We start from the raw sequence: 27,285 nt of genomic DNA on the forward strand, positions 1-27,285 counted from the left end.
GAAGGCGACTGCCAGTCACAAAATGGCTGCCATGGAGTGGGCATGGCCTAACACAAAATGGCAAACCCTCCAAGAGTCCCTATTTTCCAGGGATGTCCCCGATTTAGAGAAGCCCATCCCGGTTTCTGATTTGATCCCAGAATGTCCCATTTTTCCTTACGACGTCCCTATTTTCACTGGAGAAATGTTGGAGGGTATCCGACCCCCGAGCCATCTGAAGGCAATCCTGTATAGGGAGGGTTTTTTTTTTAAGGTTTAATTGCGTTTTTATATATGTTGGAAGCTGCCCAGAGGGCAACCCAGTCAGATGGACAGGGTATAAATAGTAAAATTTTATTTATGGAATGGGACGTCCCTATTTTGATCGGAGAAATGTTGGAGGTTATGGAATGGCTGCCATGGGGAGCCAGGCATAACACAAAATCAGAGAGACAACCACCCCGGACAATGTTTATGCATACCATGAGAAGGCAGTTATGTCCTGCTGGTTATGGAGATTGTGTGCATACACACACACTGTCTGATGATGTTGCTCTGTAATAACAACACAGAGCATTCTTCAATGCTCTAGTTATCTCCCGCTTGGACTACTGCAATGCGCTCTATGTGGGGCTACCTTTGAAGGTGACCCAGAAACTACAACTAATCCAGAATGCGGCAGCTAGACTGGTGACAGCCGCCAAGACCATATAACACTGATCCTGAAAGACCTACATTGGCTCCCAGTACATTTCCGAGCACAATTCAAAGTGTTGGTGTTGACCTTTTCAGCCCTAAATGGCCTTGGCCCAGTATACCTGAAGGAGTGTCTCCACCCCCATTGTTCTGCCCGGACACCTGAGGTCCAGCGCTGAGGGCCTTCTGGTGGTTCCCTCACTGCAAGAAGCTAAGCTACAGGGAACCAGGCAGAGGGCCCTCTTGGTAGTGGCGCCTGCCCTGTGGAACGCCCTCCCACCAGATGCCAAAGAGATAAACAACTACTTGACATTTAGAAGACACCTGAAGACAGCCCTGTTCAGGGAAGTTTTTAATGTGTGATATTTTAATGTATTTTTAATCTTTGTTGGAAGCCGCCCAGAGTGGCTGGGGAGACCCAGCCAGATGGGCGGGGTACAAATAATAAATTACTATTACTATTACCAGGAAACATATAAAGCTAGCCACACCATTTCACAGAAATCAATTAGAATGCACCTGCCCATTTTGCCTTTTAATTGGGTTGGGTTGGTGACCCCCGACAGGTAATGTGTTTGAATCCAAAGTGCCCCTGCAAATGGACTCCCTGTAACAGGCAATTAGTTGAACAACTTTGGCAAACCCCTTCGAAGTCGCAGCTCCTGGAATCAATCAGCTGATTGGTGCTCAGAGCACACCTTCAAAGGAAGCTGCTCCAACTTCCACTCAGCTGATTGGTACTTACAGGGACCCCTTCTGAACTTTTTAAGCTATCAGTCACCGGACATCATTATACCATTGGGCGATTGACAAGTGCATGGAATTACCGTATTTTTCACTCTATAATACGCACCCGACCATAAAGGTAAAGGTAAAGGTACCCCTGCCCGTACGGGCCAGTCTTGACAGACTCTAGGGTTGTGCGCTCATCTCACTCTAGAGGCCGGGGGCCAGCGCTGTCCGAAGACACTTCCAGGTCATGTGGCCAGCGTGACGAAGCTGCTCTGGCAAGCCGGCACCAGCGCAGCACACGGAAACGCCGTTTACCTTCCCGCTATAAAGCGGTACCTATTTATCTACTTGCACCCGGGAGTGCTTTCGAACTGCTAGGTTGGCAGGCACTGGGACTGAGCAACGGGAGCGCACCCCGCCGCAGGGATTCGAACCACCGACCTTTCGATCGGCAAGCCCTAGGCGCTGAGGCTTTTACCCACAGCGCCACCCGCGCCCCTGCACCCGACCATAAGACGCACCTAATTCTAGAGGAGGAGAACAAGGAAAAAAATGTTCTCTCCCTCTCTGCTCAGCGCCTCTCCAGCAAAGCGGGAGGAGAAATGGAAGGGGCTCCGTTTCTCCTCCCGCTTTGCTGAAGGGATGCTGCGCAGCTTTCCCTCTCTGCACAGGGCCCCTTAAGCAAAGCGGCAGGAGAAGCGTAGCCCCTTCCATTTCTCCTCCCACTTCGCTGAAGGGGCGTTGCACAGAGAGGGAAAGCTGTCCAGCGGCTCTCCAGTGAAGCGAAGCCAGGAGAGCAAGAGGAATCGATCCCTCTTGCTCTCCTGGCTTCAGCAAAAGCAATGCGAACCCTCCTGAGGACAGCGGGAGCGCTCCCGCTCTGCTCAGGAGGCTTTGGGAGGCTGTCACTGAAGCCAGGAGAGCAAGAGGGATCGGCACACACCAATCCCTCTTGCTCTCCTTGCTTCAGCAAAAGCTGCGCAGCCTGCATTCGCTCTATAACACACACACACACACATTTCCCCTTACTTTTTAGGAGGGGAAAAGTGCGTCTTATAGAGCGAAAAATACGGTAAGCAGCACCTGTCTTAACACCCAGATTCAGTTCCCCACTCCTGCTTTAAAGACTATGTCACCACATTGCCAATAATTATCTACTTTGATTGGAAGTGGTCCTTTAAGGTCTCTGTTTTCCTGACACTGTTACTGAGTACATTCATTTGGATAGTGAACCTGTGATCTTGCATGAGCAGAATAGCCAATGCTCCACACACCACCCCATTTGTCTTTTCCAAGGTTCATCAGATCAATGTTTGTTCCATGATTCGTAGATCTCTTCCTCCTTGATCAGATTTCACCTTTGATTCCTTTAGATGACGACGGAGAGGGCAACAAAGAGTGTGAACAGCGTAGAATGAAAATGGAATTAAAACAGAACTGGGGGAACAAATCCATTGTTTTTGAAGGGACTGACTTCCATGAAATCCCAATAGTAGAAGAACATTGTGAAGGAAACCAAAGAAAAATCCACAAGGAGAAGCTGTTGAAATGCGCCGAGTGTGGGAAGCTTTTCAGCCAGCAGATATACCTTATTAAACACCAGAGAGCGCATGCTACAGATAAAATGTACAAATGCTTGGAGTGCGGGAAGCAATTCCTTCGCAGCTCAGACCTTCATCTCCATCAAAGATTCCATGCAGGCAAAAAGCCTTATAAATGCTCAGAGTGTGGAAAGCGGTTCAGTCATAGCGTAAGTCTGAAATGGCATGAAAGTATTCACACGAGAGAAAAGCCCTATAAATGCTCAGAGTGTGGAAAGGGTTTTATTGACGGTAGAAACCTTAAAAGACATCAAAAAATCCACACAGGGGAGAAACCTTATAAGTGCTCAGTGTGTGGAAAGAGCTTCAGTCGCAGCCCTGAGCTTAAATCGCATCAAAGAATCCACACTGGGGAGAAGCCCTATAAGTGCTCCGAGTGCGGGAAGAGGTTCAACCTGAGTTCAAACCTTAGTAAACATCAAAGAATCCACACAGGGGAGAAACCCTACACATGTTCAGCGTGTGGGAAGAGCTTCAGCCATAGCACGCATCTTAAAAGACATGAAAGAATCCACACGGGGGAGAAGCCCTATAAATGTTCCGAGTGTGGGAAGAGCTTCAGTCAAAACATAATTCTTAAATCGCACCAGAGAATTCACACGGGGGAGAAGCCAGATAAATGCTCCGAGTGCGGGAAGTGTTTCAGCAACAGTGGCAACCTTAAAATACACCAGAAAATCCACACAGGGGAGAAGCCCTATAAATGCTCCGAGTGCGGGAAGTGTTTCAGTCAAAGCATAATCCTTAAATCGCATCAAAGAACTCACACGGGGGAGAAGCCCTTTGTATGCTCTGGGTGTGGAAAGAGTTTTGGCGATGGCAGAAGCCTCAAAGTCCATCAAAGAGTCCACACCCAGGAGAAGCCCTATAAATGCTCCGAGTGCGGCAAGACTTTCAGCGTCGGCAGAAGCCTCAAAGTACACCAAAGAACCCACACGCAGGAGAAACCCTATAAATGCCTCGAGTGCGGGAAAAGTTTCAGTGACAGCAGAATCCTCAAAGTGCACCAGAGGATCCACACGGGGGAGAAGCCCTACAACTGCTCAGAGTGCGGGAAGAGCTTCAACCAGAGCACACACCTTAAGAGACACCAGAGAACCCACACAGAGGAGAAGCCCTACAAGTGCTTGGAGTGCGGGAAGAGCTTCAACCAGAGCACGCACCTCAACACACACAGAAGAATCCACGTGAGAAACACTCAGGGTGCGGAATGACCTTCCGCCAGAGAAGACGCTTTCCACTGTGTCAAGCAGGGTGGAATCCTGCCAATCCTAGTGACGACTGGAATGTGGGAAGTTCTCGAGATGGAACGTAAGCTTCCGACTTCCAAGATGCCAACCCAAGGGAAAGCATAGGAATAATTAGAGTAGAGAATCACTTGACCAATCAAATCTTAATAAGCAGCTGTAGCAGGGCTCAGAATGGGCAGTTCCCAGTGACTACATGAGTCCAGGATAGATGCATGTCTAGGCTTGTTAGGATTCCTGCTCGGTGTTTGCAGTCATGAGATTGTTGTCTATCACATGGCGGTGTATGTTTTCATTCCAGAGTGTGGGAAGGGACGGAGACAGGATGTTTCGGTATTGTATTTTTGTAGGCCTAATGTTACGCTTAGCCTCTGTCTGGAAATTCTGCGTTGACAGCATTTTTTAAAATTCTCTCCTTGCTGTAACCTTCGACAATCATGTTTAATTAAACAATGTGATATTGGCTGCCTGTTCAGTCTACATTTTATTCCTGCACTGCAGGGGGGTCAGACTAGATGATCCTTGAGGTCCCTCCCAACTCTACAGTTTTATGATTCCATGAAGATGTTCTCCTCAGACTCTCCTGGCCTTCGGGTGCAGGGTCCTCCGAGGCCACTGGAGCACTGGCAAGCTGTCTTTGATTCTAGCAGCCTCTATAAAATCAACCAGGAAGAGGCTCCTAGCAGGCCGGTCACCAGCCATGATTGAAGCTTGACCCTTCTGCCTAAAAGTATCCGTCTTTGCTTGTTTAAAGAACGTAAGAGGACCTGGCTCCCAGATCAGGCCCAACAGCTGCCTAGTTCAGTGTTTTTCATCCTTTTTTGGGCAAAGGCACACTTGTTTCATGAAAAAAATCACGCGGCACACCACCATTAGAAAATGTTAAAAAAATTAACTCTGTGCCTATATTGACTATATATAAAGTAATTCTCTTGAATAGGAATCAAATAAACACAAAGAAAGTATTTTATAATTACTTTATTATGAAATAGTAAGTAAACAGAAATATGAAAAATTATAAAATACTTTATTTTTAAATCTTTCGAATTTTTCAATTTTTACCACGGCACACCAGGCAACATCTCGCGGGACACTAGTGTGCCGCAGAACAGTGGTTGAAAAACACTGGCCTAGTTCATCATTCTGTTACCACTTTTTACTGTTTGGAATTTCTGATGTCCCCTCTGATTACTAATAGTTCTGGGGCACACACACAGGTTTCTAGGAACGCTTCTCCTTTCTCACGAGTGGAACAAACATGTAGCCAATGGATATGCAGGTAATCAGAAGTCCCTCATTACTACAACACTTCCTCTTTGGATTTCATTCTTAAGCTCAAGAACATTCTGGGCATTTATGTATTTATTGGTCAGGATGACTAGCATCCTCTGGCCCTTGCACTTCTTCTCCACTGGAGGTGGGGCTTTCCTCCTCCCCAGAAAAGGAACTGCTTCGCAAGATTTTCAAAGGCTCCCTGTAATGTTGTTGTTTAGTCGTTTAGTCGTGTCCGACTCTTCGTGACTCCATGGACCAGAGCACGCCAGGCACCTCTGTCCTCCACTACTTCCCGCAGTTTGGTCAAAGTTGTCTTTGTCCATGGAGTTTTCTTGGCAAGGGTACTGGAGTGGCTTGCCGGTTCCTCCTCCAGGTGGATCACGTTTGGTCGAAACTCTCCACTATGACCTGTTCATCTTGTGTGCCCTGCTCGGTGTAGTTCATAGCTTCTCTGAGTTCTTCAAGCCCCTTCGCCGCGGCAAGGCAGTGATCCATGAAGGGGCTCCCTGTAATACAACTGTCCTATTTCTTGCCTCTGAGTCGATGTCAGTTCCCCGACATCCAAGGACTAATTTGAGCAGACAGCCAAGTGGAATATGCACGGTGGCTAAGTGGCGATTTAACTTGCACACTGTTTTTCAAAAACTGAACTCGTTTAAACTGGTTTTGAACTGAAAATCAAAACTTTCAGTCGAATCCATAGTTTATATTCCACTCTTCCTCCACCCCATTCCCAAACCTGAATTGAGATGCACTTACCTTGTTGATTCTAAGCTGCCTCTCCCATTAGCTTGGTCTGTGCTACATGAAAACATGTATCAATGGGCTTCTTTTCCTTTCCTTCCCCCCGCTCTCTAAAATTGGGATTTAATCTCAGTGTCTGCTTACACTGTGGCTCAAGATGTTCCTGCCATGGTAGAGCTGAAAACTAGGTTTCTACAGTCGTATTGCCTTTAGCTCTTGAGCTCTGACCGTTTTTCTTAAAAAAATGTTTGCGGGATTAACTCCTAGCACACAGTGCCTTTAGTGTGCTCTCATTACAGTTTAAGCTGGTGAAATGAATAAACAAGCAAATAAATGGGCGGTTGTTGGCATCCGTCTTTCTCGGGGGACCATGGAGGGGTGCACCTCTGAGGGTGAAGTCAAACTGTTGGAAGGTTGCAGTGCCTGCTGTGGCTGCAGAGAACGATATGGGAGGGACATGTTTTGTTGCAGGTGGGGCCATTTGGTTGTGCTACTGCAGATGCACCAATACATTTCTTCTCTCTTTGCCTAGAAACGCAGCGCAAAAGGAGAGGGGGAAGAAAAAGAGGCAGGAAGGGCAACCGTGTCAGATCACTAACTGCAATTTATCTTCTGGATAGATTGCCCATACACCCCTTGCTGCTGTTTCAGGTGCAGAGGTGGAGAGAAACAGCTGTTGATTTCCCCAAGAGAGATAATTTTCTCCCTGACCCCACAGAGAGGTCGCTGTTCAGATGGATTATGCTGGACGGTCCCTCCTCGCTTGGTAAGGGCTCACACAAACCCCTCTCTCTTTCTCTCAGGTGTGCAAACTGCTCTTACATCCCTATTAAACTTGCTTCCACCCTCTTCCATATTTTCAAACTGTGTATGTGTGTGTGTACTGCAGAGATGAGGGTCGTTTTTGACCGAGCAGGCCAGATCCCCACCCACCACAGGCCAACTTTGTCAGGTGGGTGGAAACATCCCACCTACCAATCACCTGATGTCCTTCTGGTGATTGAAAGATGGGCTGTCCTGCCTCGCTTGGCAAAGTCCCAAGTGTCGGGCAAGAGATTTTTGGCAGGTGGGTAGGACTTCAGTCCTGCCTTCTGCAGTGATTGGCCAATCTCAGCCCCACTTTTTTGGATAATAATAATATAATAATTTATACCCAGCCCATCTGGCTGGGTTTCCCCAGCCACTCTGGGTGGCTCCCAACAGAATATTAAAAACATGATAAAACATCAAACATTAAAAACTCTAAACAGGGCTGCCTTCAGATCTCTTCTAAAAGTCGGATAGGTGTTTAGTTCCTTGACATCTGATGGGAGGGCATTCCACAGGGTGGGCGCCACTACCGAGAAGGCCCTCTGCCTGGTTCCCTGGTTCTTGCAATGATGGAACCGCCAGAAAGCCCTCAGCGCTGGATCTCAGTGTCCGGGCTGAACGATGGGGGTGGAGACGCTCCTTCAGGGCTTTAAACGTCTGCAGGTGGTAAACATCACATGCATGCAATAATTCTCGCATCTGCACCTTTGCACATGTATGCATGGGTCCTTGTATTTTACCTATCATATTTATATCCCCGCTCCCCCCATGAGCTCAAGGTGTCACACATGGTCCTCCCCCTCCTCACTCAACCCCAACAACCACCCCTACCAGGTAGGCCAGGCTGAGAAGCAGCGGCTGGCCCCCAAGGTCGCCCACTTCCTCAAGATCCAGTAGGGATTCTAAACCTGACCATCACACAGCACCACTCCCACCCCCCAAAAAAGCAGTTGGGTGTCCCTGCAAAGCTATTTTGATTTTGATTTATGCCCCCCTTGAAGGAGCTGGGTAGAGATAGATAGATAGATAGATAGATAGATAGATAGGTAATTTATTACGGTCGGAAACCAGCTAATAAAACACACTTGGGGGGTACAATCCCAGAAGGAAAACAAACATTTAAAACAATGTACAACAATAAATTTAAAATTTATAAATGCAATAAGCGTATAGACACTTAAAACTTTAAGATAAGTTACAGCAGAGAGATGACCCAGAGTCACCCATGGAAGCGAGTTTGGGGATTTTCTTAACGAACTAGTTTGAGTTGGGGGTGGTGGTCTGCGCCTACAGATCTGTACACAGAATCTGGCGACCAGCCGGGGTCATCTTACGATCTTTGCCTAACTGGAAAAGATCAAATTTTTGCTTTTCCAGGAGGTCAGCAAGCCTCGCCAGCAGGGGATCAATGGTCTCACCAGTGCCTCTTCATAAAAGGGACATATAAAGAACAAGTGCTCTGGGCTTCCTATCTCCCCCAATGAACAGGCGCAAAGTCTCTGAGCATATGGGACTTTTTTAAAGGCTCCTTCCAGGACCGGCGAGGGCAGAGCCTAGCTTTGTTCCAGCCTGGAAAATTGGAGACTGAGAGGAGATTGGATAGCCACCTCCAAATATCTCAAGGGCTGTCACGTGGAAGAAGGAGCGTGCTAAGGGTAGGACTCGAACCCATGACTTCAAGCTACAAGAAAAGAGATTACAACTCAACATCAGGAAGAAAGCTTTCTTAGCAGCCGAAACGGATTCCCAAGAGAGGTGGTGGACTCTCCTTCCTTGGCGGTTTTTAAGCAAAGATTGGACAGCCGTCCATCATGGATGCTTTAGCTGAGATTCCTGCATTGCAGAGGGTTGGACTAGATGGCTCTTGGGGTCCCAACTCTATTCTTTGACCTCAGGAATTCCCAGATTAATAGTCCGAAGGGGGACGTTTCTCCCCACGATGGGTGTCGTGGAGGAACCCTGGCCAGCTGCCAAGGACCATTTGACCAGGGTGGGTGGGATGGTGGGGGGAGAGGGACCTGCCTGCCTTTTACACTCTACCTTTACTAGCTGGGGAGGTTTCCCCCTGCAAAAGCCCGCTGCCCAGACTTGAACTGTCCTTTTCTCCCTTCTACCCACGACCCCAGCCCCGTCCCTCCCCCATTCTGCACCCTCCAAACGCTGCTCCTCCAAATGCTGCCCACCCTCTTTAGGAGCCTCTCTAGTAAGCGGGGCACTCTCTTGCCTTAACCCTCCATCCCCACCCCACCCTCTTCTCCAGGGGTCAGCAAACTTTTTCAGCAGGGGGCCGGTCCACTGTCCCTTAGACCTTGTGGGGGGCCGGACTGTATTTTGAAAAAAGAAAGAAACAATGAATTCCTTTGCCCCACAAATAACCCAGAGATGCATTTTAAATAAAAGGACACATTCTACTCATGTAAAAACACGCTGATCCCCGCACCGTCCCCGGGCCGGATTTAGAAGGCGATTGGGCCGGATCCGGCCCCCGGGCCTTAGTTTGCCTCCCCATGCTCTTCTCCTCCATCATCCAAAGCTCAAGAGAAGGCGGTTCCCCTCTTCTCCTCTTGCCAAGCAAGAGAATTTCAGGGGCAATTCTTCAGCAGGAGCTGTCAGCAAAACAGAGGCTTCTGCGCTTCCCTTGCTGTTTGTCAAGGCTAGATTTACTCAGAGTAGACCTATTGCATGAGCCTGTCTGCAAAACAGAGACTTCTGCGCTCCCCTTGGTGTTTCTCAAGGCTAGATCTACTCAGAGTAGACCCATTTCAATGAATCAAGTTTGCAGCCACGCTTCCTCGAAAGTAAGCCCCGTTTAATTAAAGGGTTTAAGAGCGCGCGCGCCCACTAAGTTCTTTATGCCTTGGGAGACAATGCAAGAGTGTGGCTCCCCTTCGAATATTTGTTTTGGACTGCAACTCCCATCAGCCCCTAGGCACCACGTGCTGGCTGGGAGCTGATGGGAGTTGTAGTCCAAACCTCACCCCCAAACAATCACGGAAGGGGATAAAGCCGACGGCGCTCTGTGGACTTTGCAGGACTCCTGGCAACACTAAATCCGCGCAAGCTGCTGGAGGGCGCGTGGGTTTGCGCGTCCAGCAACATCCTGCAGCAACGCAGCTGCCCCTCCAGGTTATAAAGGGTTAAAGCACTTTGCTTTTATTCCTAGAAAGGGCACTTACTGGGGGTGGGGGGAGGAGGTGTCACTTCCTCCTACATTTGGAGAAAACCTGGGAGGAGTCTGGCGCCTGGAGGAGGAGGAGGAGGAGGAGAGTGGTGGTCCTTCCCCACTGGTAAGAATGGGATGGGTGGGTGGGCGAGGAATCCTCCAGACTGGCAAGGTGGGTGGGTGGGTGCCAACTCCCTGGGACTCTGGGTGCCCGAGCACCCACAATAAAATTCCCCATGAAGGGGCCGGGCAGGCTGCAGAGCACCCACGGCCCCGGGCACCCACGATCGCGGGGCCAAGCTGGCCCTCCTGGAAGTGTTTTGTGGGTGCAATGGATCAGGGGGCGGGTTGTCTGCTTTGCACGCTCACAAGGTCCCCCAGATTGGATCTGGCTTGCAAAACGCGCCCTTCCCCACGGGGGCAGGAGACTGGGGCTGGGAAAGCTCTTCCCAGGACCGACGCGTCTCCGCTTGTAGTTTGCTGCTTTGTTGTTGTTTAGTCGTGTCCGACTCTTCGTGACCCCCTGGACCAGAGCACGCCAGGCACTCCTGTCTTCCATTGCCTCCCGCAGTTTGGTCAAACTCATGCTGGTAGCTTCTATAACATTGTCCAACCACCTCGTCCTCTGTCGTCCCCTTCTCCTTGTGCCCTCCATCTTTCCCAACATCAGGGTCTTTTCCAGGGAGTCTTCTCTTCTCATGAGGTGGCTAAAGTATTGGAGCCTCAGCTTCAGGATCTGTCCTTCCAGTGAGCACTCAGGGCTGATTTCCTTCAGAATGGATCAGTTTGATCTTCTTGCAGTCCATGGGACTCTCCAGAGTCTCCTCCAGCACCATAATTCAAAAGCATCAATTCTTCAGCGATCAGCCTTCTTTATGGTTCAGCTCTCACTTCCATACGTCACTACTGGGTTTGCTGCTTTGCCTGCATGCAAAAGTCACCCTCCCCAGTTCCAGCTTTTGGGCAAAATCTCAGCGGCAGAGCAAAAAAAAGGCCTCCATGCAAAGGGATCAGGATTCAGTCCTTGTCTCATTTAAACCCGAATGAACTGCAAGGACGCTCCGGATCCGCAAAGCAAAGTCCTAGGTAGCGCTTAGCACTGAGTGCAAGGACTGGCAACAGCTCTCCAGGATTTCACTGATATTGTTTGTGAACTTGTGGGGGAGAATGCAGCAAGTTAAAAAAAAAGAAAAAACTGAATGAGAAATACGCCCCCCCTGAAAATCAAAAATTTAAACTGTAAAGTCTCACAGCCAGGAAGGACGAGAGTACAAAAGTACAGCACAGCTCCAAAAGGATAACAAAGTTTTATGCATACAAAGGTTTTACTTACAAATAATAAAGATTCATAAAAAACAAAAGTATTCTCCACCTGTGAGTTTGAAAGATTGGATACTGTCTTAAACGAGCCAGGCATTTTGCATATACTGTTGGCACTGAGTGACAGTGTGTCTTTATATTTGTCTAAGATATAAAATCATACCATATATGGGAAAAAACCTCATGTCATTTGAGCTCTGACTTTTAGATACTTTTAGTTTATGATATATTTTGATTTGAAGAAGGGCAATTTGGCAAAAGCTTGAATACCAGCAATCCAAATTGTTAATATTAAAGGGCTTCCAGAATTTTTTAATCTTTGTTTTTCTTTTGCCTTGTTATGTCGGCCCGTTTGTTTGTTGGTTAATAAATCCCTTTTTCAAAAAAGCAAGTGAAGAAAGCTTCATATCAGCCTGTGGCATCAATAAAAATACAGTACAGTTAATAAAATGAACCCTTTCCATAACTCAACCAGTGTTTAGCTGCTGGGTCATACAGGATTTTTTCACTAGATTTATTTATTTATTTTGTTAAATCCATTGGAGAGGTGATGAATGTTTCTTGGCAAGATGTTTTGATCGAAGCCTGCTCCTGATTCCCAATGTGTTGTTTTCTTTTATCTGCAGGGAAAAAGCCTTGTAGGACTGCAAGGAACATGTGATGTGTCCCGAGAACGACTCTTTGTGAAGTTTGAAGAGAGGGCTTCTGTGCCCAGTCCTGCAGTGGACATGCTTGGCCCAGTGGGGCAGAGATCAGGCAAAGGTTGTGATGCCGTCCAGGCTGGGAGTCCCAGGGAATTCTGGGAGAGAACAGTGCAGAAGAACCTGGGTAGGAAGGACACACTCGCCTCAGACTCTCAGTGCCAGCGGTTCAGGCGTTTCCGCTACCAGGAGGCCAAAGGACCCCGAGAGGTTTGCAGCCGACTCCACCATCTTTGCCGTCAGTGGCTGAAGCCAGAGAGACACACCAAGACTCAGATGCTGGACCTGGTGATCCTGGAGCAGTTCCTGGCTGTCCTCCCCCCGGAGATGGAGAACTGGGTGAGGGAATGTGGAGCAGAGACCAGTTCCCAGGCGGTGGCCCTGGCCGAAGGTTTCCTCCTGAGTCAGGCAGAGGACAGGAAGCAGGGAGGGCTGCAGGTGAGAGAGACCGTTTTCATCCTGGTCGTTTTTCAAGAGGCACAGAAAGTGTTCAAAACACATTGCATTTTCTGGAAGGGAAAGCCAAGTCTTCACATTGTGATTAGGGTAAAATTGTGCTCAAGACTCTTTTTATATATCAGTATATCGCCCAAAACTGGTTTGAAGGTCACGGTACCGGTTTCATAATTTTTGACCTTACGATATGATAATCTTTATTTTCATTGTCCCATGCAGAACAACGAAATTGAAAAAATCTACATCAGACATTCAAAAACCAACAAGCCTACTATCCCAGCCTGGTTAACCCCCTAAAAACTCTGATACCCCATAATTAAATACAATATAATCCCACAGAGACTACCTAAAAAAAAGGTAAAGGGACCCCCTGTTTGCACCAGGCGTCCTATTGGGAAGACCCAGTTCTCCGAGTGCATGTTCTGGAAGTTGGGCAATAGGGGCAGTACAGGATTCCTACTGGTGTACCGACCTCCCCGCTGCACCAAGGATTCCCTGCCCGAGCTGCTTCAGGTCGTGGCGGATGTCCTCCTGGAGACACCTAGCTTGGTTGTCCTAGGGGATTTTAACATCCATGCCGACACGACCTTACAAGGGGCTGCTCGGGACTTCGTGGAAAGCATGGCCTCCATGGGGCTGTCCCTGAATAAGTCTGGCCCAACCCATAGCCGCGGACATGCCTTGGACCTGGTGTTTACCTCTATGGATGTTGGTGATCTGACACTAAGTAAAAGCGAAACGAAAGAAGTGCCATGGTCAGATCACTTCCTGGTGCAACTGGACTTCTCTGCGACCCATCCCCTCTGCAGGGAGGTGGGACCAATTCGGATGGTCCGCCCCGCCACTTAATGGATCCAAATGGTTTCCAGAGAGTGGTAGGGGATGCTTTATCCCATGTTGATGGCCTTTCAGCCGATTCCCTGGTGGCCCGCTGGAATGTGGAGTTAACCAGGGCTATTGACTGTTTGGCTCCAAAGCGCCCTCTCCGATTGCATGGAGCCCGGAGAGCCCCGTGGTTCTCCACGGATCTGAGGGCAATGAAACAATCGTTGAGACGGCTAGAGCGCCGGTGGCGGATAACCCATTCCGAATCTGACCGGACACAGGTTAGAGCTCAACGTCGAGCCTACCAAGTGGCGATAGCGACGGCGAAGAAGACCTTCTTCGCCGCCTCTATTGCATCTGCAGAAAACAGCAGCAGGAGACTTTTTCAGGTGGTTCACAATTTAGCGGAACCACCTGCGACATCTGGGCCCAGTATGGGCCACATGATCTCCTGCAATGATTTTGCAAAGTTTTTTGCAGATAAAATCGCTCAGATTAGGGAAGAAGTAGACTCCACCGTGGGAGCAGAGCCAGGGCGGGAGAGTGCTAGAGTCCTGTCTAGTCAAGTTGTGTGGGATCAATTCCAACCTGTTACCTCCGAGGATGTGGACAGGCTGCTTGGACGAGTGAAGCCAACCACCTGCCTCCTGGATCCTTGCCCATCCTGGCTTATAAAAGCTAGCCGGGAAGGACTGGGTGATGGGCTTCGTGGGGTGGTGAATGCTTCCCTCCGTGAGGGAGCCTTCCCAGACCCGCTGAAAGAGGCGGTTATTAAACCGCTTCTTAAAAAACCATCTTTAGATGCGGCCACGATGGCCAATTATCGCCCAGTCTCAAATCTTCCATTCTTGGGCAAGGTGATTGAGCGAGTGGTTGCTGAACAACTCCAGGCACGCCTGGAAGAAGCGGACCATTTGGATCCCTTCCAGTCGGGATTCAGGCCTCATCATGGGACTGAAACTGCCTTGGTCGCACTGGTTGATGATCTCCGGCGGGCTAGGGACAAAGGTGAGAGCTGTTTCCTAGTTCTGCTGGATCTCTCAGCGGTGTTTGATACCATCGACCATAACATCCTTCTGAACCGTCTTGAGGGGCTGGGAGCTGGGGGCACTGTCATACAGTGGTTCCGCTCCTTCCTCCTGGGCCGTGTTCAGAAAGTGGTGGTGGGGGATGAGTGTTCAGACCCCTGGGCCCTCACTTGTGGGGTGCCTCAGGGCTCTGTCCTCTCCCCCATGCTTTTCAACATTTACATGCAGCCACTGGGAGAGATCATCAGGAGGTTTGGGCTGGGTGTTCATCAGTATGCGGATGATACCCAGCTCTACCTCTCTTTTAAATCAGAACCAGTGAAGGCGGTGAAGGTCCTGTGTGAGTGCCTGGAGGCGGTTGGAGGATGGATGGCGGCTAACAGATTGAGGTTGAATCCCGACAAGACAGAAGTACTGTTTTTGGGGGACAGGAGGCGGGCAGGTGTGGAGGATTCCCTGGTCCTGAATGGGGTAACTGTGCCCCTGAAGGACCAGGTGCGCAGCCTGGGAGTCATTTTGGACTCACAGCTGTCCATGGAGGCACAGGTCAAATCTGTATCCAGGGCAGCTGTTTACCAGCTCCATCTGGTACGTAGGCTGAGACCCTATCTGCCTGCGGACTGTCTCGCCAGAGTGGTACATGCTCTGGTTATCTCCCGCTTGGACTACTGCAATGCGCTCTACGTGGGGCTACCTTTGAAGGTGACCCGGAAACTACAACTAATCCAGAATGCGGCAGCTAGACTGGTGACTGGGTGCGGCCGCCGAGACCATATAACACCGGTCTTGAAAGACCTACATTGGCTCCCAGTAAGTTTCCGAGCACAATTCAAAGTGTTGGTGCTGACCTTTAAAGCCCTAAACGGCCTTGGTCCAGTATATCTGAAGGAGCGTCTCCACCCCCATCGTTCTGCCCGGACACTGAGGTCCAGCTCCGAGGGCCTTCTGGCGGTTCCCTCACTACGAGAGGTCAAGTTACAGGGAACCAGGCAGAGGGCCTTCTCGGTAGTGGCGCCCGTCCTGTGGAACGCCCTCCCATCAGATGTCAAAGCGATAAACAACTACCTGACATTCAGAAGACATCTGAAGGCAGCCCTGTTCAGGGAAGTTTTTAATATGTGACATTTTAGTGTTTTTTTTATCTTTGTTGGAAGCCGCCCAGAGTGGCTGGGGAAACCCAGCCAGATGGGCGGGGTACAAATAATAAATTATTATTATTATTATTATTATTATTAGGTCCAGTCATGGCCGACTCTGGGGTTGCGGCGCTCATCTCGCTTTACGAGCCGGCATACAGCTTCCGGGTCATGTGGTCAGCATGACTAAGCCGCTTCTGGCAAACCAGAGCAGCGCACGAAAACGCCGTTTACCTTCCCGCCAGAGCTATACCCATTTATCTACTTGCACTTTGACATGCTTTCGAACTGCTAGGTTGGCAGGAGCAGGGACCGAGCAACGGGAGCTCACCCCATCGCGGGGATTCGAACCACTAACCTTCTGATCGGCAAGTCCTAGGCTCTGTGGTTTAACCCACAGCGCCACCTGCGTCCCCAGAGACTACCTTACACCACGTTTAAAACCGAAATCGCATTTGGATAGAAACTGTTTCTCAGGCAGCTAGTCCTGGTCTTTATAACCCTGTACCTTCTTCCAGAAGGCAGAAGCTGAAAGAGATCATTTCTGGGGTGCGCACTATCCTGCACTATCTCTGCAGCTTTCTTATGACACCTGGCAACCTCATCCCGAATCATGGGGTGTGGGTGTGTGCAAAAATCACAATTCGGGGGAAACCGTGAAGCTAGACAATGCTTCCATCCTAGTTCCATCCTCATTTCAGATGTGCTATATCAGAATATTGTGATGTTTCGCTGGTGATATATCGCAATGTTGAAAACCAGATGTCACCCAGCCCTAGTGGTTAGAGCATTGGGACCAGGGTTCAAATCCCCCCTCGCCCATGAAGCTCACTGGGTGACGTTGGGCCAGTCACTGCCTCTCAGTCTAACCTACCTCAAAGGGTTGTTGTGGGAATTAAATGGGGGTGGAGGCGAGCCATGCAGGCCATCTTGAGCTCCTTGGAGAAAGAGATGCAATAAACACGCAGTAACAACAATAGCAGCAACACAGATATTTACAACAATAATATGGTACTGCTTTAAAGTAGTACCATAATTTCTAGCAATGCAATAAGATACATGGCCACACATCATTCTGTTATTCTATATGCCAACAATACTGGAGTTAACAAAATATATTGTTGCTCTTACAGCTTGAAATCCTGTGAAAGGCACCTCCTCCTCTCTGTGAAAAGCTCCTCATTGGCTGGGTTTATGGTTCTGTTGCAGGGGTGAGAAACCTTTGGCCCTCTAGATCATGGGTGGGCAAACTAAGGCACCGGGGCCGGATCCGGCCCAATCGCCTTCTCAGTCTGGCCCGCAGATGGTCCAGGAATCAGCGTGTTTTTACATGAGTAGAATGTGTCCTTTTATTTAAAATGCATCTCTAGGTTATTTGTGGGGCATAGGAATTCGTTCATCCCCCCCCCCCCCCAAAAATATATGGTCTGGCCCCCCGCAAGGTCTGAGGGATAGTGGACCAGCCCCCTGCTGAAAAAGTTTGCTGACCCCTGCTCTAGATGTTGCTGAATTACATCTCTCATCAGCCCCATCGAGGGTGGCTAATGGCCAGGGAAGATGAGGTTCATTCAGCAACGTCCTGCAGCTGCTCTTTAACCCATCTCCCTCTTCTTTGTCTGGGATCTGGGCTCCTGTCTCAGGTTCAAGGGACCATTGCGGAGGTGGACAATGAATCCCCTGAATCAAGGGAGAATCTGCCGGTAACCTTCCAGATGGCCCTATCTGGGGAAATTTCGCCGGATAATCAAACTCGGGACACGTCACTGGGTAAGAAAGGATTTTAAAAATCTGTTGCTGTACTTTGCCTTTTCTCATTATGTGCCGTACATGCCCCACAGAGAGGGATAACTCAGTTGTATAATAATAATAATCCACTCTGGGCGGCTTCCAATTTTTTTTAAAAAAATACTGTAATACATCAAAGATTAAAAGCTTCCCTATTATTATTATTATTATTATTATTATTACTTAAATTTGAGTATCGCCCTAGAATTCTGGGTGGTAGAGCATGAGTAAGATCTCAAGAGTCATCGGTTTGAGCCCCACATTGGGCAAAAAATTCCTGAATTGCAGTGGGTTCGCCTTCTAACTTTACAGTTGTATGTTAAACATTCCTTACTTTTATGTTACGATTCCCAATTCTGCAGGGGGAAGGGCCTTCTGTTAAACAAATCCTCTTTATTACACACCCTTTATCATTTTGGTTGCCCTTTTCTGAACCACCACCAGGAAATGTTTCATTATATACCTTTAGGTGCCAGGCAAAAACGTTTCTTTTCAACTGGGCCTTTGGTTGATCTGATTTACATCCTATGCCCTTTTAAAATGCTTTTTTTGGGGGGGGGGTGTTGTTGTTTTATTTTTATTAGGTATTTTGTGGTTTTATATCTTGATTTTGTTCTGTGAACTGCATTGAGACCCCTGGGTATAGGGCAGTATATAAATCCAATAATGATGATGATGATGATGATGATGATGTTGCCCTCAACTGAAAAAGAGGTTTTCCACACTGACTTTAAATGCTCGGTTTTCATTTCAACACCCTTACCACTCTTGTTTTCCCCAACAGGAAATGGAATAATATCGCGGAAGCTCCCTACGACTTCAGCTTTTCACAGCGGAGCAGAAATAGATCCTGAGCAACCGACTGAGGTAGGAAAAGGAGATCATTGGCAACTACCGTATTTTTCCCTCTATAACACGCAGATTTTTTCTCCTAAACAGGAAGGGGAAGTGTCTGTGCGTGTTATAGAGCGAATGTGTGGTCCCTGGAGCCAAAAAATCAGGCAAAAATCAAATCGCGCTTCACGGAGAAGGGAAACCTGAAAAGAGGAAGCGGCTGCTTTCCTGCATTCTGCCTCAGGGTCTTACTGCCCACCCTGCTCTGTTTCGTTGCTGTGTTTGCTGAAACGGAACAAAGAGCAGGGAAAGCCCCTCCCCTCCAGGCAAGCAGAGTGTCGTTCTTTCTAATTCCTCTCTGTGCTCCGGTGCTGCTGGGGGAGAGGGAGAGAGAGTGGGGGAGGGAGAGGGAGAGGGGGGGAGGGAGAGAGAGAGGGGGGGAGGGAGAGAGAGAGAGAGGCGGGGGAGGGAGAGAGAGAGAGAGAGATGGCTGGCTTGGGTGGGGGGAAACTTTTGCCTTTCTTTCCTCCCTCCCGTTAAATCCCTCTCCTGCATTCTTAGCCAGCTGCTTCTCTGCACACCCCTCTCATGTCCCTTCTTTGTTTTTCCTTCGTTCCCCACTTAAAATGTGGTTACAAAGCATAGATCAACATGGATCCTCAGGATCTTTGCATTGGGTCACCCCAAATTCACCATCAGATCACATAGCATGTCCATGGCTACAGCCTGCCCCCCCAAAATCACGCACCCACTGTTGCCTGGGGCTGCAATGGTGCAAAACGTGGTTAAAAAGCATGGATCCACATGGATCCTCAGGATCTTTGCATTGGGTCACCCCAAATTCACCATCGGATCACATAGCATGTCCATGGCTACAGCCTGCACCAAAAAAATCACGCACCCACTGTTGCCTGGGGCTGCAATGGTACAAAAATGTGGTTACAAAGCATGGATCCACAGGGATTCTCAGGATCTTTGCATTGGGTCACCCCAAATTCACCATCAGATCACATAGCATGTCCATGGCTACAGCCTGCACCCAAAAAAATCACGCACCCACTGTTGCCTGGGGCTGCAATGGTGCAAAAACGTGGTTACAAAGCATGGATCCACAGGAATTCTCAGGATTTTTGCATTGGGTCACCCCAAATTCACCATCAGATCACATGTCTGTGGCCACAGCATGAAGCACAAAAATGATACATCCACTGTTTCATTCAGAATGTTTTTTCCCTTGTTTTCCTCCTCTAAAAACGATGTGCGTGTTATGGTCAGGTGCGTGTTATAGAGCGAAAAATACGGTATGTGGTGGGGCTTAGAGCAAGCAATCTGTTCCTCTTCCCAGGGAACTCTGGAAATTGTAGGCCTGCGAATAAAAGTGGGAGTCTCTTAACAACTCTAAGTAGTCTTCTTCTTCTTCTTCTTCTTCTTCTTCTTGTTTAGTCGTTTAGTTGTGTCCGACTCTTCGTGACCCCATGGACCAGAGCACGCCAGGCCCTCCTGTCTTCCACTGCCTCCCACAGTTTGGTCAAACTCATGCTGGTAGCTTCAAGAACACTGTCCCACCATCTCGTCCTCTGTCGTCCCCTTCTCCTTGTGCCCTCCATCTTTCCCAACATCAGGGTCTTTTTCATGGAGTCCTCTATTCTCATGATGTGGCCAAAGTATTGGAGCCTCAGCTTCAGGATCTGTCCTTCCAGGGAGCACTCAGGGCTGATTTCCTTAAGAATGGATAGGTTTGATCTCCTTGCAATCCATGGGACTCTCAAGAGTCTCCTCCAGCACCAGAATTCAAAAGCATCAATTCTTCGGCGATCAGCCTTCTTTATGGTTCAGCTCTCACTTCCATACATCACTACTGGGAATAATCAGTCTTAGCAGACTGCAATTCCAGGAATGCTTTGGGGGAAGCTGTGGTGCGGATGAGGCCTGACTGGCCGTAGCCTTCCAGGGTTTACAGTCTCCCCCAACCCCGCCTGGAGATTCTGGGGATTGAACCTGGAAGCTTCCGCACGCCACGCAGAAACTCTACCATTGAACTATGGAGGAGGATTTACACGTCCCTTAGTTCTCTGTTAATTTGAAATGTTTTCTTCCTCTTCCTCTTCCTCTTCCTCTTCCTCTTCCTCCTCTAGGTTCTAGTGTCCTTTGAGGAGGTGGCTGTGTATTTCACCAACGAAGAGTGGGCTTTGCTGGATTCGAGCCAGAAGGCCCTGCATAGGGAAGTCATGTTGGAGAATTCCCGGAGCGTGGCCTCACTTGGTAAGGACCCTTCTTTTGTTTTACAAACCTGAATAGAGCCTGGCTGGTGGATCCCGCCAACTCTGAGGGCCTTCTGGTGGTTCCCTCATTGCGAGATGTGAAGCTACAGGGTACCAGGCAGAGGGCCTTCTTGGCTGTGGCACCTGCACTGTGGAATGCCCTCCCATCATTTGTGACAGAGATGAAGAACTACGTAACTTTTAGAAGACATCTGAAGGCAGCCCTCTATCAGTGTGCTGGGCCCGGGGGTAACCTGTGAAACATGGTCCGGTTCAGAATCCGAAGGTTCTGCTAGGAGTCAGTCCGACAGGGCCAAGGCAGGAAACCAGGAAGGATAGGTGCAGGATCTGGCATACAGCAATGTTGCTCCCGCAACCTGGGGCGGGGTCCAACAGCCTTTTATCTTTGTTGGGGTAACGGCTGGTCCTGATTCCCCGATGACTTGCCTCCCTGTTTTGCCCGAAGGCGAGCACTCCTCCTGCAAGCACATAGGTCTCTCCTTCTCTCAGACCTGAGTCTCTGTAGCTCGGGAGACGTCAGTGGGTTACTAGACCCAGGGGCCGCCTCAGCCTCCCCTGACCCAACCGGTAGTGGAGAAGCTGTAAGCCCAGCTGAAGGCAACGAGGTAATCCCTGCATCTGGAGCCAGGGCAGGTTCAGGCCCCTGACTCGGCCCAGTTCGTGTTTGTTGCAGGGGAACCTGTGCAGACTGGGACTCTTCAGGATCAGGCCCCAGACTTGGTTCAGATGATGCCTGAGGCAACGGATCTGGTGTAGACTGAGACTCCTCTGGTTCTGAGTCCGAGTCCGAGTCCCAGGCTATCACAATCAGGAAGTTTTTAATGTTTTATGTTTTGCTGTGTTTTTATATATGCTGTAATCTGCCCAGAGTGTCTGGGGAAACTCAGTCCGATGGGCAGCATAAAAATTATTATTATTATTATTATTATTATTATTATTATTATTAGTTGTCTACTTCAGCATCCTGTTGTCACAGGTGCCAAACAGATGCCCCAAATAGTAAGCCCACAACAACTCTCTCCCTACTTGTGATTCCCAACAACCGGTATTCAAAAATATTTACTTCCTCTGGAGGTAGAACATAGCCATTGTTGTCAGTAATCATCATGACTAGTTGCTGTTGATAGCCCATGAATTTGTACAATCCCCTTTTGAAGCCATCCACTTCTGTGGACACCGGTAGCCCCTGGGGAAGTGAGATCCATAGTTTGACTATGTGCTCTGTGAAGAAGTCATTTGAGTTATTTGTCCAGAATCTTCCAACATTGGACTCCCTCGGGAGGTTCTGGACTCTCCTTCCTTGGAGGTTTTTAAGCAGAGGGTGGATGACCATCTGCCATGGATGCTTGAGCTGAGATTCCTGCGCTAGATGGCTCTGGGGGTCTCTTCCAACTCTACAATTCCATGAATGATTATCAGAGCTCCAAGCCTTCCCTTAAAAATAAAGTACAGTGAGGGGGAAAAAGTATTTGACCCCCTGCTAAATTTGCCCGTTTGCCCTCTGACAAAGAAATGACCAGGCCTTAATTTTAATGGTAGGTTTATTGTAGCTGTGAGAGACAGAATAACAACAGGACCGTTACAATTATGGACTGGTCATTTCTTCGTCAGAGGGCAAACGGGCAAATTTAGCAGGGGATCAGATACTTTCCCCTCTCACTGTAAGATTCCAGTCCTCATGCTTCTAAATCGCGTGTAGGGAACCTTTGGCCCTCTGGCTGTAGCTGAACTACAACTCCCATCAGGCCTAGCAAGCATGACCAATGGCCAGGAGTTATGGGAATTGTAGATCAGCAACGCTGGAGGACTTCAGGTTCCCCATCTCTGGTTTAGAGTATTAGATTAGCTTTAATTCAGCAGGGTGTGTGTGTGTTTGTGTGTGTGTGTGTCTGTGTGAAGCAGAGCCACTCATGTATTACTTCTCCACAACAATGCACTGGACGCCATCCATAATCTAAAGCTTATTTTCTTTCTGGTGCTGTTAATGGATTTCTCTCTTCCAGTTGAAGGGTGGGATGATAAGGATGACGACGAACTCTGTGCAGCACCATCGGAGAGAAACAGGCTCCAAGACATGGATGAGAACTTCAGAGATCAAGAAGGACCAAATAAGCAGGAAGAAAACCAAACCAGGAAGTGGGGGAATAAATCTTTGCCCGGGCAGAACTTTGATGAAATCGCAGTTCAGCAGCAGAGACGAAAAGGAAAGAAAAAGAATGTCTGCTCGCTGTGTGGGAAAGTCTTCAGCCGCAAATCACACTTCAACGTCCACATGAGGATCCACACAGGCCAGAAGCAGCATAAGTGTTTGGACTGCGGAAAGAGCTTCCGGCAGAGAGCGCACCTCACCTCCCACCAAAGAATCCACACGGGAGAGAGGCCTTATAAATGCTTGCAGTGCGGGAAGAGCTTCAGGGAGCGTGCGCACTTCACCGTACATCAGAGAATCCACACAGGGGAAAAACCCTACCAGTGTTCGGAGTGCGGGAAGAAGTTCACTAGGAGCACAAACCTCGCTTCCCACCTGAGAAAACACACGGGGGAGAAACCCTATAAATGCCCGGAGTGCGGAAAGAGCTTCAGGCAGCTTGCGTACCTTACTTCACACCAGAGAATCCACACCGGAGAAAAACCGTATCAGTGTTCGGTGTGCGGAAAGAGCTTCAACAGGAACACAAACCTTACCGCCCATCTGAGAAAACACACGGGAGAGAAACCCTATAAGTGTGCCGTATGCAGTAGGAGCTTTTGTGATAAATCAGGCTTCAATATACACCAGTTGATTCATTCAAAGGATAAGCCGCATAAATGTTTGGTGTGTGGCCGAAGCTTTATTCGGCGTTCGCAGCTTACTTCCCATGAAGGAATCCATACGGGGGAGAAGCCGTATAAATGCTTGGTGTGTGGAAAGAGCTTCCACCGGAGCTCCAACCTTACTTCCCATCAGAGAATCCACGTGGGAGAGAAACCGTATAACTGCTTAGAATGTAGCAAGAGCTTTTACGACAGATCGCGCCTCCTTATTCACCAAAGGACTCACACGGGCGAAAAACCGTATAAATGCCCGGAGTGTGGAAAGAACTTCAAGTGGCATGCAAACCTTGCTTCTCATCAAAGGACACACGGAGGAGAAAAGCCCTATAACTGTGTGGAGTGTAGCAAGAGCTTTTATGACCACTCCCACCTTCTTACACACCAAAGAATCCACACGGGAGAGAAGCCTTATCAGTGCTCGGTGTGTGGAAAGAGCTTCAGCCAGAGCTCAAGCCTTACTTCCCACCTGAGAGTCCACACAGAAGAGAAACCCTATCAGTGCACAGAGTGCGGAAAAAACTACACTCAAAGAAGAAACCTGATCAGACATCAGAAAATCCACTCGGGAGAAAAAACATACCAATGCCTGGAATGCGGAAAGAGCTTTTATGATAAGTGTATGCTTAAGAGACACCAAAGAACTCACAGAGGGGGCAGTGAACCCATCATGTCTTGGAGTGTCGAAATGGCTTCCGATGGAGAACCGATTTTACTTCCCCTTGGTGGATTCACACCAGAAAAGCAGTATGTGATTTGAGACTGAGTAACCAATCCAACCTTAGGAGCACTAGATAATTCATATTGGACAGAGGCTTTCCCCTCCCTTCCCTGATAAATACTTGGGGTATTCTGTCACTGTTAGCTGTTCCGCACAATTATTGTTAAACTGTTCCGCACAATTATTGTTAAACTTTAATGCAGCTCTTATTATTATTATTATTCATTTCTAAGCCGCTTTATAGTTTTAAGAAAAAAAATCAAAGTGGTTTACCACACATTAAAATATCAAATTATAAAAAAACCCAGAATAAAACATTACTGAAGATATTTATACAGTGGTACCTCGGGTTAAGAACTTAATTCGTTCTGGAGGTCCGTTCTTAACTTGACACTGTTCTTAACCTGAGGTACCACTTTAGCTTCTGCCGCGCAATTTCTGTTCTCATCCTGAAGCAAAGTTCTTAACCCAAGGTACTATTTCTGGGTTAGCGGAGTCTGTAACCTGAAGTGTCTGTAACCTGAGGTACCACTGTACATTCAAAGCAACATAATTAACAGGAATCTTTAAAAATTCAAAATGGAGCATTACAAAGGAGGTCAACTACAGAATGCACCATAGGACGCACTTTTTCCCTCCTAAAAAGCAAGGGGAAATGTGTGTGCGTCCTATGGAGTGAATGCAGGGGGGAGGCAGGCGGGAAAAGCCCCCAAGAGCCGCACACAAGCTCCGTGCGCTCTTGCGGGCTTTTCCACAGGAGGGAGAAGGGACTGACTGGCCGCATCAGTCCCTTCTCCCACCTCCCAGGAAAGCCAGGAGAAGCCGCGATCTCTTTAAAGGGGTTGCGCGGCTTCTGCGGGCTTTTGCGAGAAGTGAGGGAATCCCCCCACCTCCCAGGAAAGCCAGAAGAAGCCGTGCAGCCCTTTTAAAGTGCGTGCGGCTTCTGCTGGTTTTGCGGGAGGTGGGGGAATTCCCCCACTTCCCAGAAAAGCCAGGAGAAGCCACGATCTCTTTAAAGGGGCTGCGCGGCTTCTGCGGGCTTTTGGGAGGGGTGAGGGAATCCCCCCACCTCCCAGTAAAGCCAGGAAAGCCCTGCGCAGCGTCTCCCGGCAAGGAGAGGCTGCACGTGGCTAAAGGGGAAGCCTAAACAGCGAGCGGGATCCATCCCGCCCCCTGCCTTGGCTTGCTCCATAGCTGCGCACAACCCCTCCGGCAGGGAGAGGTTGTGCGCAGCCTGTACGCTGCTCTTTGGGGCTGGGGGGGAATTTTTTTTTTCTTGATTTCCCCCCCTAAAAACTGGGTGCGCCCTATGGTCCAGTGCGCCCTATGGTGCGAAAAATACGGTACATTGAACACAGTAAAGTCTGAGAGCAGGGTCCGTATTTTGTGACTTTGCAGTTGTAACCTCTCATATCAAGCAGGGTGCTTATCCCTCGCACCCATGGCCCAATAGCAGGAGGGTGCAGGTAAGGAGGACCAGGGAAAGAAAGTACCTTCCAATTGTGGGCCGTGGAAGAAAATTCCCTTTGGAGGTTCATCATGGAGGCTCAAACCAGATTCCCATTTAGTCAGACTTTTATTCAGCAATGCATTACTGGGCAGAGCCCAAAGAATCTGTGAGAGCAAATCCGTTAGCATTGCAACCCCAATACAGGAAAAACACACGTGAAAAACACAGTTCCATATTCTCCGCAACAACCTTCTGCCACCCCACGATCTCTCATCCAACCATAGTCCTTGAAAACACAGTTACTCAACCCAAACTTTTTTTTTGCTGTACATGTGGACCCATCCTTGCACCTTATCTGAATCAGCTTTCCATTCCATCAGTCAATTGGACTGGCTCTTAACAGCTTTGTGGTCAGGCCACGCCATTATGTGGCTATGCTGGCCTGACAGATAATTGGCTTTGCAGAATTCCACCTCGGTATTACCTCCCCGACTCTATTGCCCTTTCCTACCACCCTCACATTGGGACGCGCGTGGCGCTGTGGTCTAAACCACAGAACCTAGGGCTTGCTGATCAGCAGGTCGGCGGTTCGAATCCCCGCGACAGGGTGAGCTCCCGTTCAGTCCCCGCTGCTGCCCACCTAGCAGTTCGAAAGCACGTCAAAGTGCAAGTAGATAAATAGGTACTGCTCTGGCGGGAAGGTAAACGGCATTTCTGTGCGCTGCTCTGGTTCGCCAGAAGTGGGTTAGTCATGCTGGCCACATGACCTGGAAAAACTGTCTGTGGACAAACGTCGGCTCCCTTGGCCTATGGAGCGAGATGAGCACTGCAACCCCAGAGTCGTCTGCGACGACCTAATGGTCAGGGGTACCTTCACCTTCACCTTCACCTTACCACCCTCACAGCCGCCACATCCTCACAGTGAGAGGTGAAGTTCAGCACTACCATGTGACCCATTTCCCAGTTCCACAAGGAGGGTGTGGGACACAGTTATTTAATAGGTTTATGCTTGGGGTAGGGGGGCCGCCAACAGAGGAGTCCATATTGTGTAGGCAGAGAAAAAGCAGTCCATCCTCCTATTTCAGTTTTTCTGCATTAATTGTTCTATGTAGAGTCCTCATGCAGCACATAACAGGGGAATGAAACTTCATGCTTTGCAGGGCTGAGAATTAAGCATAGGGAGAGGAGGTTCTGTGTATGGGCAAAAGTTTCCTGTAATGCCAACAGTGCAACCCTAGCATCTCTGCTCAGAATTCCCATTCAGTTTAGTGGGGCCTCCTCCCAAGTAAGTGGCTATTGGATTGCAGCCCAAAAGGGTTGGGAGGGAGTTGCTTTAGGCAAAGCTACTCACTGCAATTATCAAACATGAAAGTGAAGAGACTGAAGGATCATCAGGTGTTCCGGTGTCTGCGGATGACCCTGCTGCATGAACCTGGCGTTCCATTTCTCAAGGATCTTCTGATGAGTCTGCCACTGCTTGCAATAGAATTGTCAAATCGTCGAGTTGGAAGAGACCTTGAGCATCATGTAGTCCAAACCTCTGCAACGCAGGAACGTGCAGCTGATGAGCTTGTTAGGTGCTGAAGTCCAGCAGGTCTTTGAAACACAAATAACCTATGTTTATCGGCACTTGATATTCCTAATACAGTGGTGCCCCGCAAAACGAATGCCTCGCAAGACGGAAAACCC

The 27,285-nt window shown here is 48.8% G+C and overlaps 1 protein-coding gene across 1 annotated transcript in view; it reads left to right on the forward strand.

Annotated features, from left to right (window-relative positions):
• The window catches only part of LOC114592450 (uncharacterized), a 35,613-nt gene extending 11,258 nt beyond the window's left edge, over positions 1 to 24,355 (forward strand). Inside the window, exons 7-13 of the mRNA XM_077925269.1 lie at positions 2,781 to 4,216; positions 10,082 to 10,210; positions 12,194 to 12,706; positions 17,354 to 17,480; positions 18,283 to 18,365; positions 20,468 to 20,594; positions 22,618 to 24,355. Coding sequence (XP_077781395.1) covers positions 2,781 to 4,216; positions 10,082 to 10,210; positions 12,194 to 12,706; positions 17,354 to 17,480; positions 18,283 to 18,365; positions 20,468 to 20,594; positions 22,618 to 24,185 — 3,983 coding nt within the window. The 3' untranslated portion in view covers positions 24,186 to 24,355. The remainder of the gene's footprint in view (positions 1 to 2,780; positions 4,217 to 10,081; positions 10,211 to 12,193; positions 12,707 to 17,353; positions 17,481 to 18,282; positions 18,366 to 20,467; positions 20,595 to 22,617) is intronic.
• The last annotated feature ends 2,930 nt before the right edge of the window (positions 24,356 to 27,285 follow it).

This window comes from Podarcis muralis, chromosome 2 (assembly GCF_964188315.1).
Source record: "Podarcis muralis chromosome 2, rPodMur119.hap1.1, whole genome shotgun sequence".
NCBI lineage: Eukaryota > Metazoa > Chordata > Lepidosauria > Squamata > Lacertidae > Podarcis > Podarcis muralis.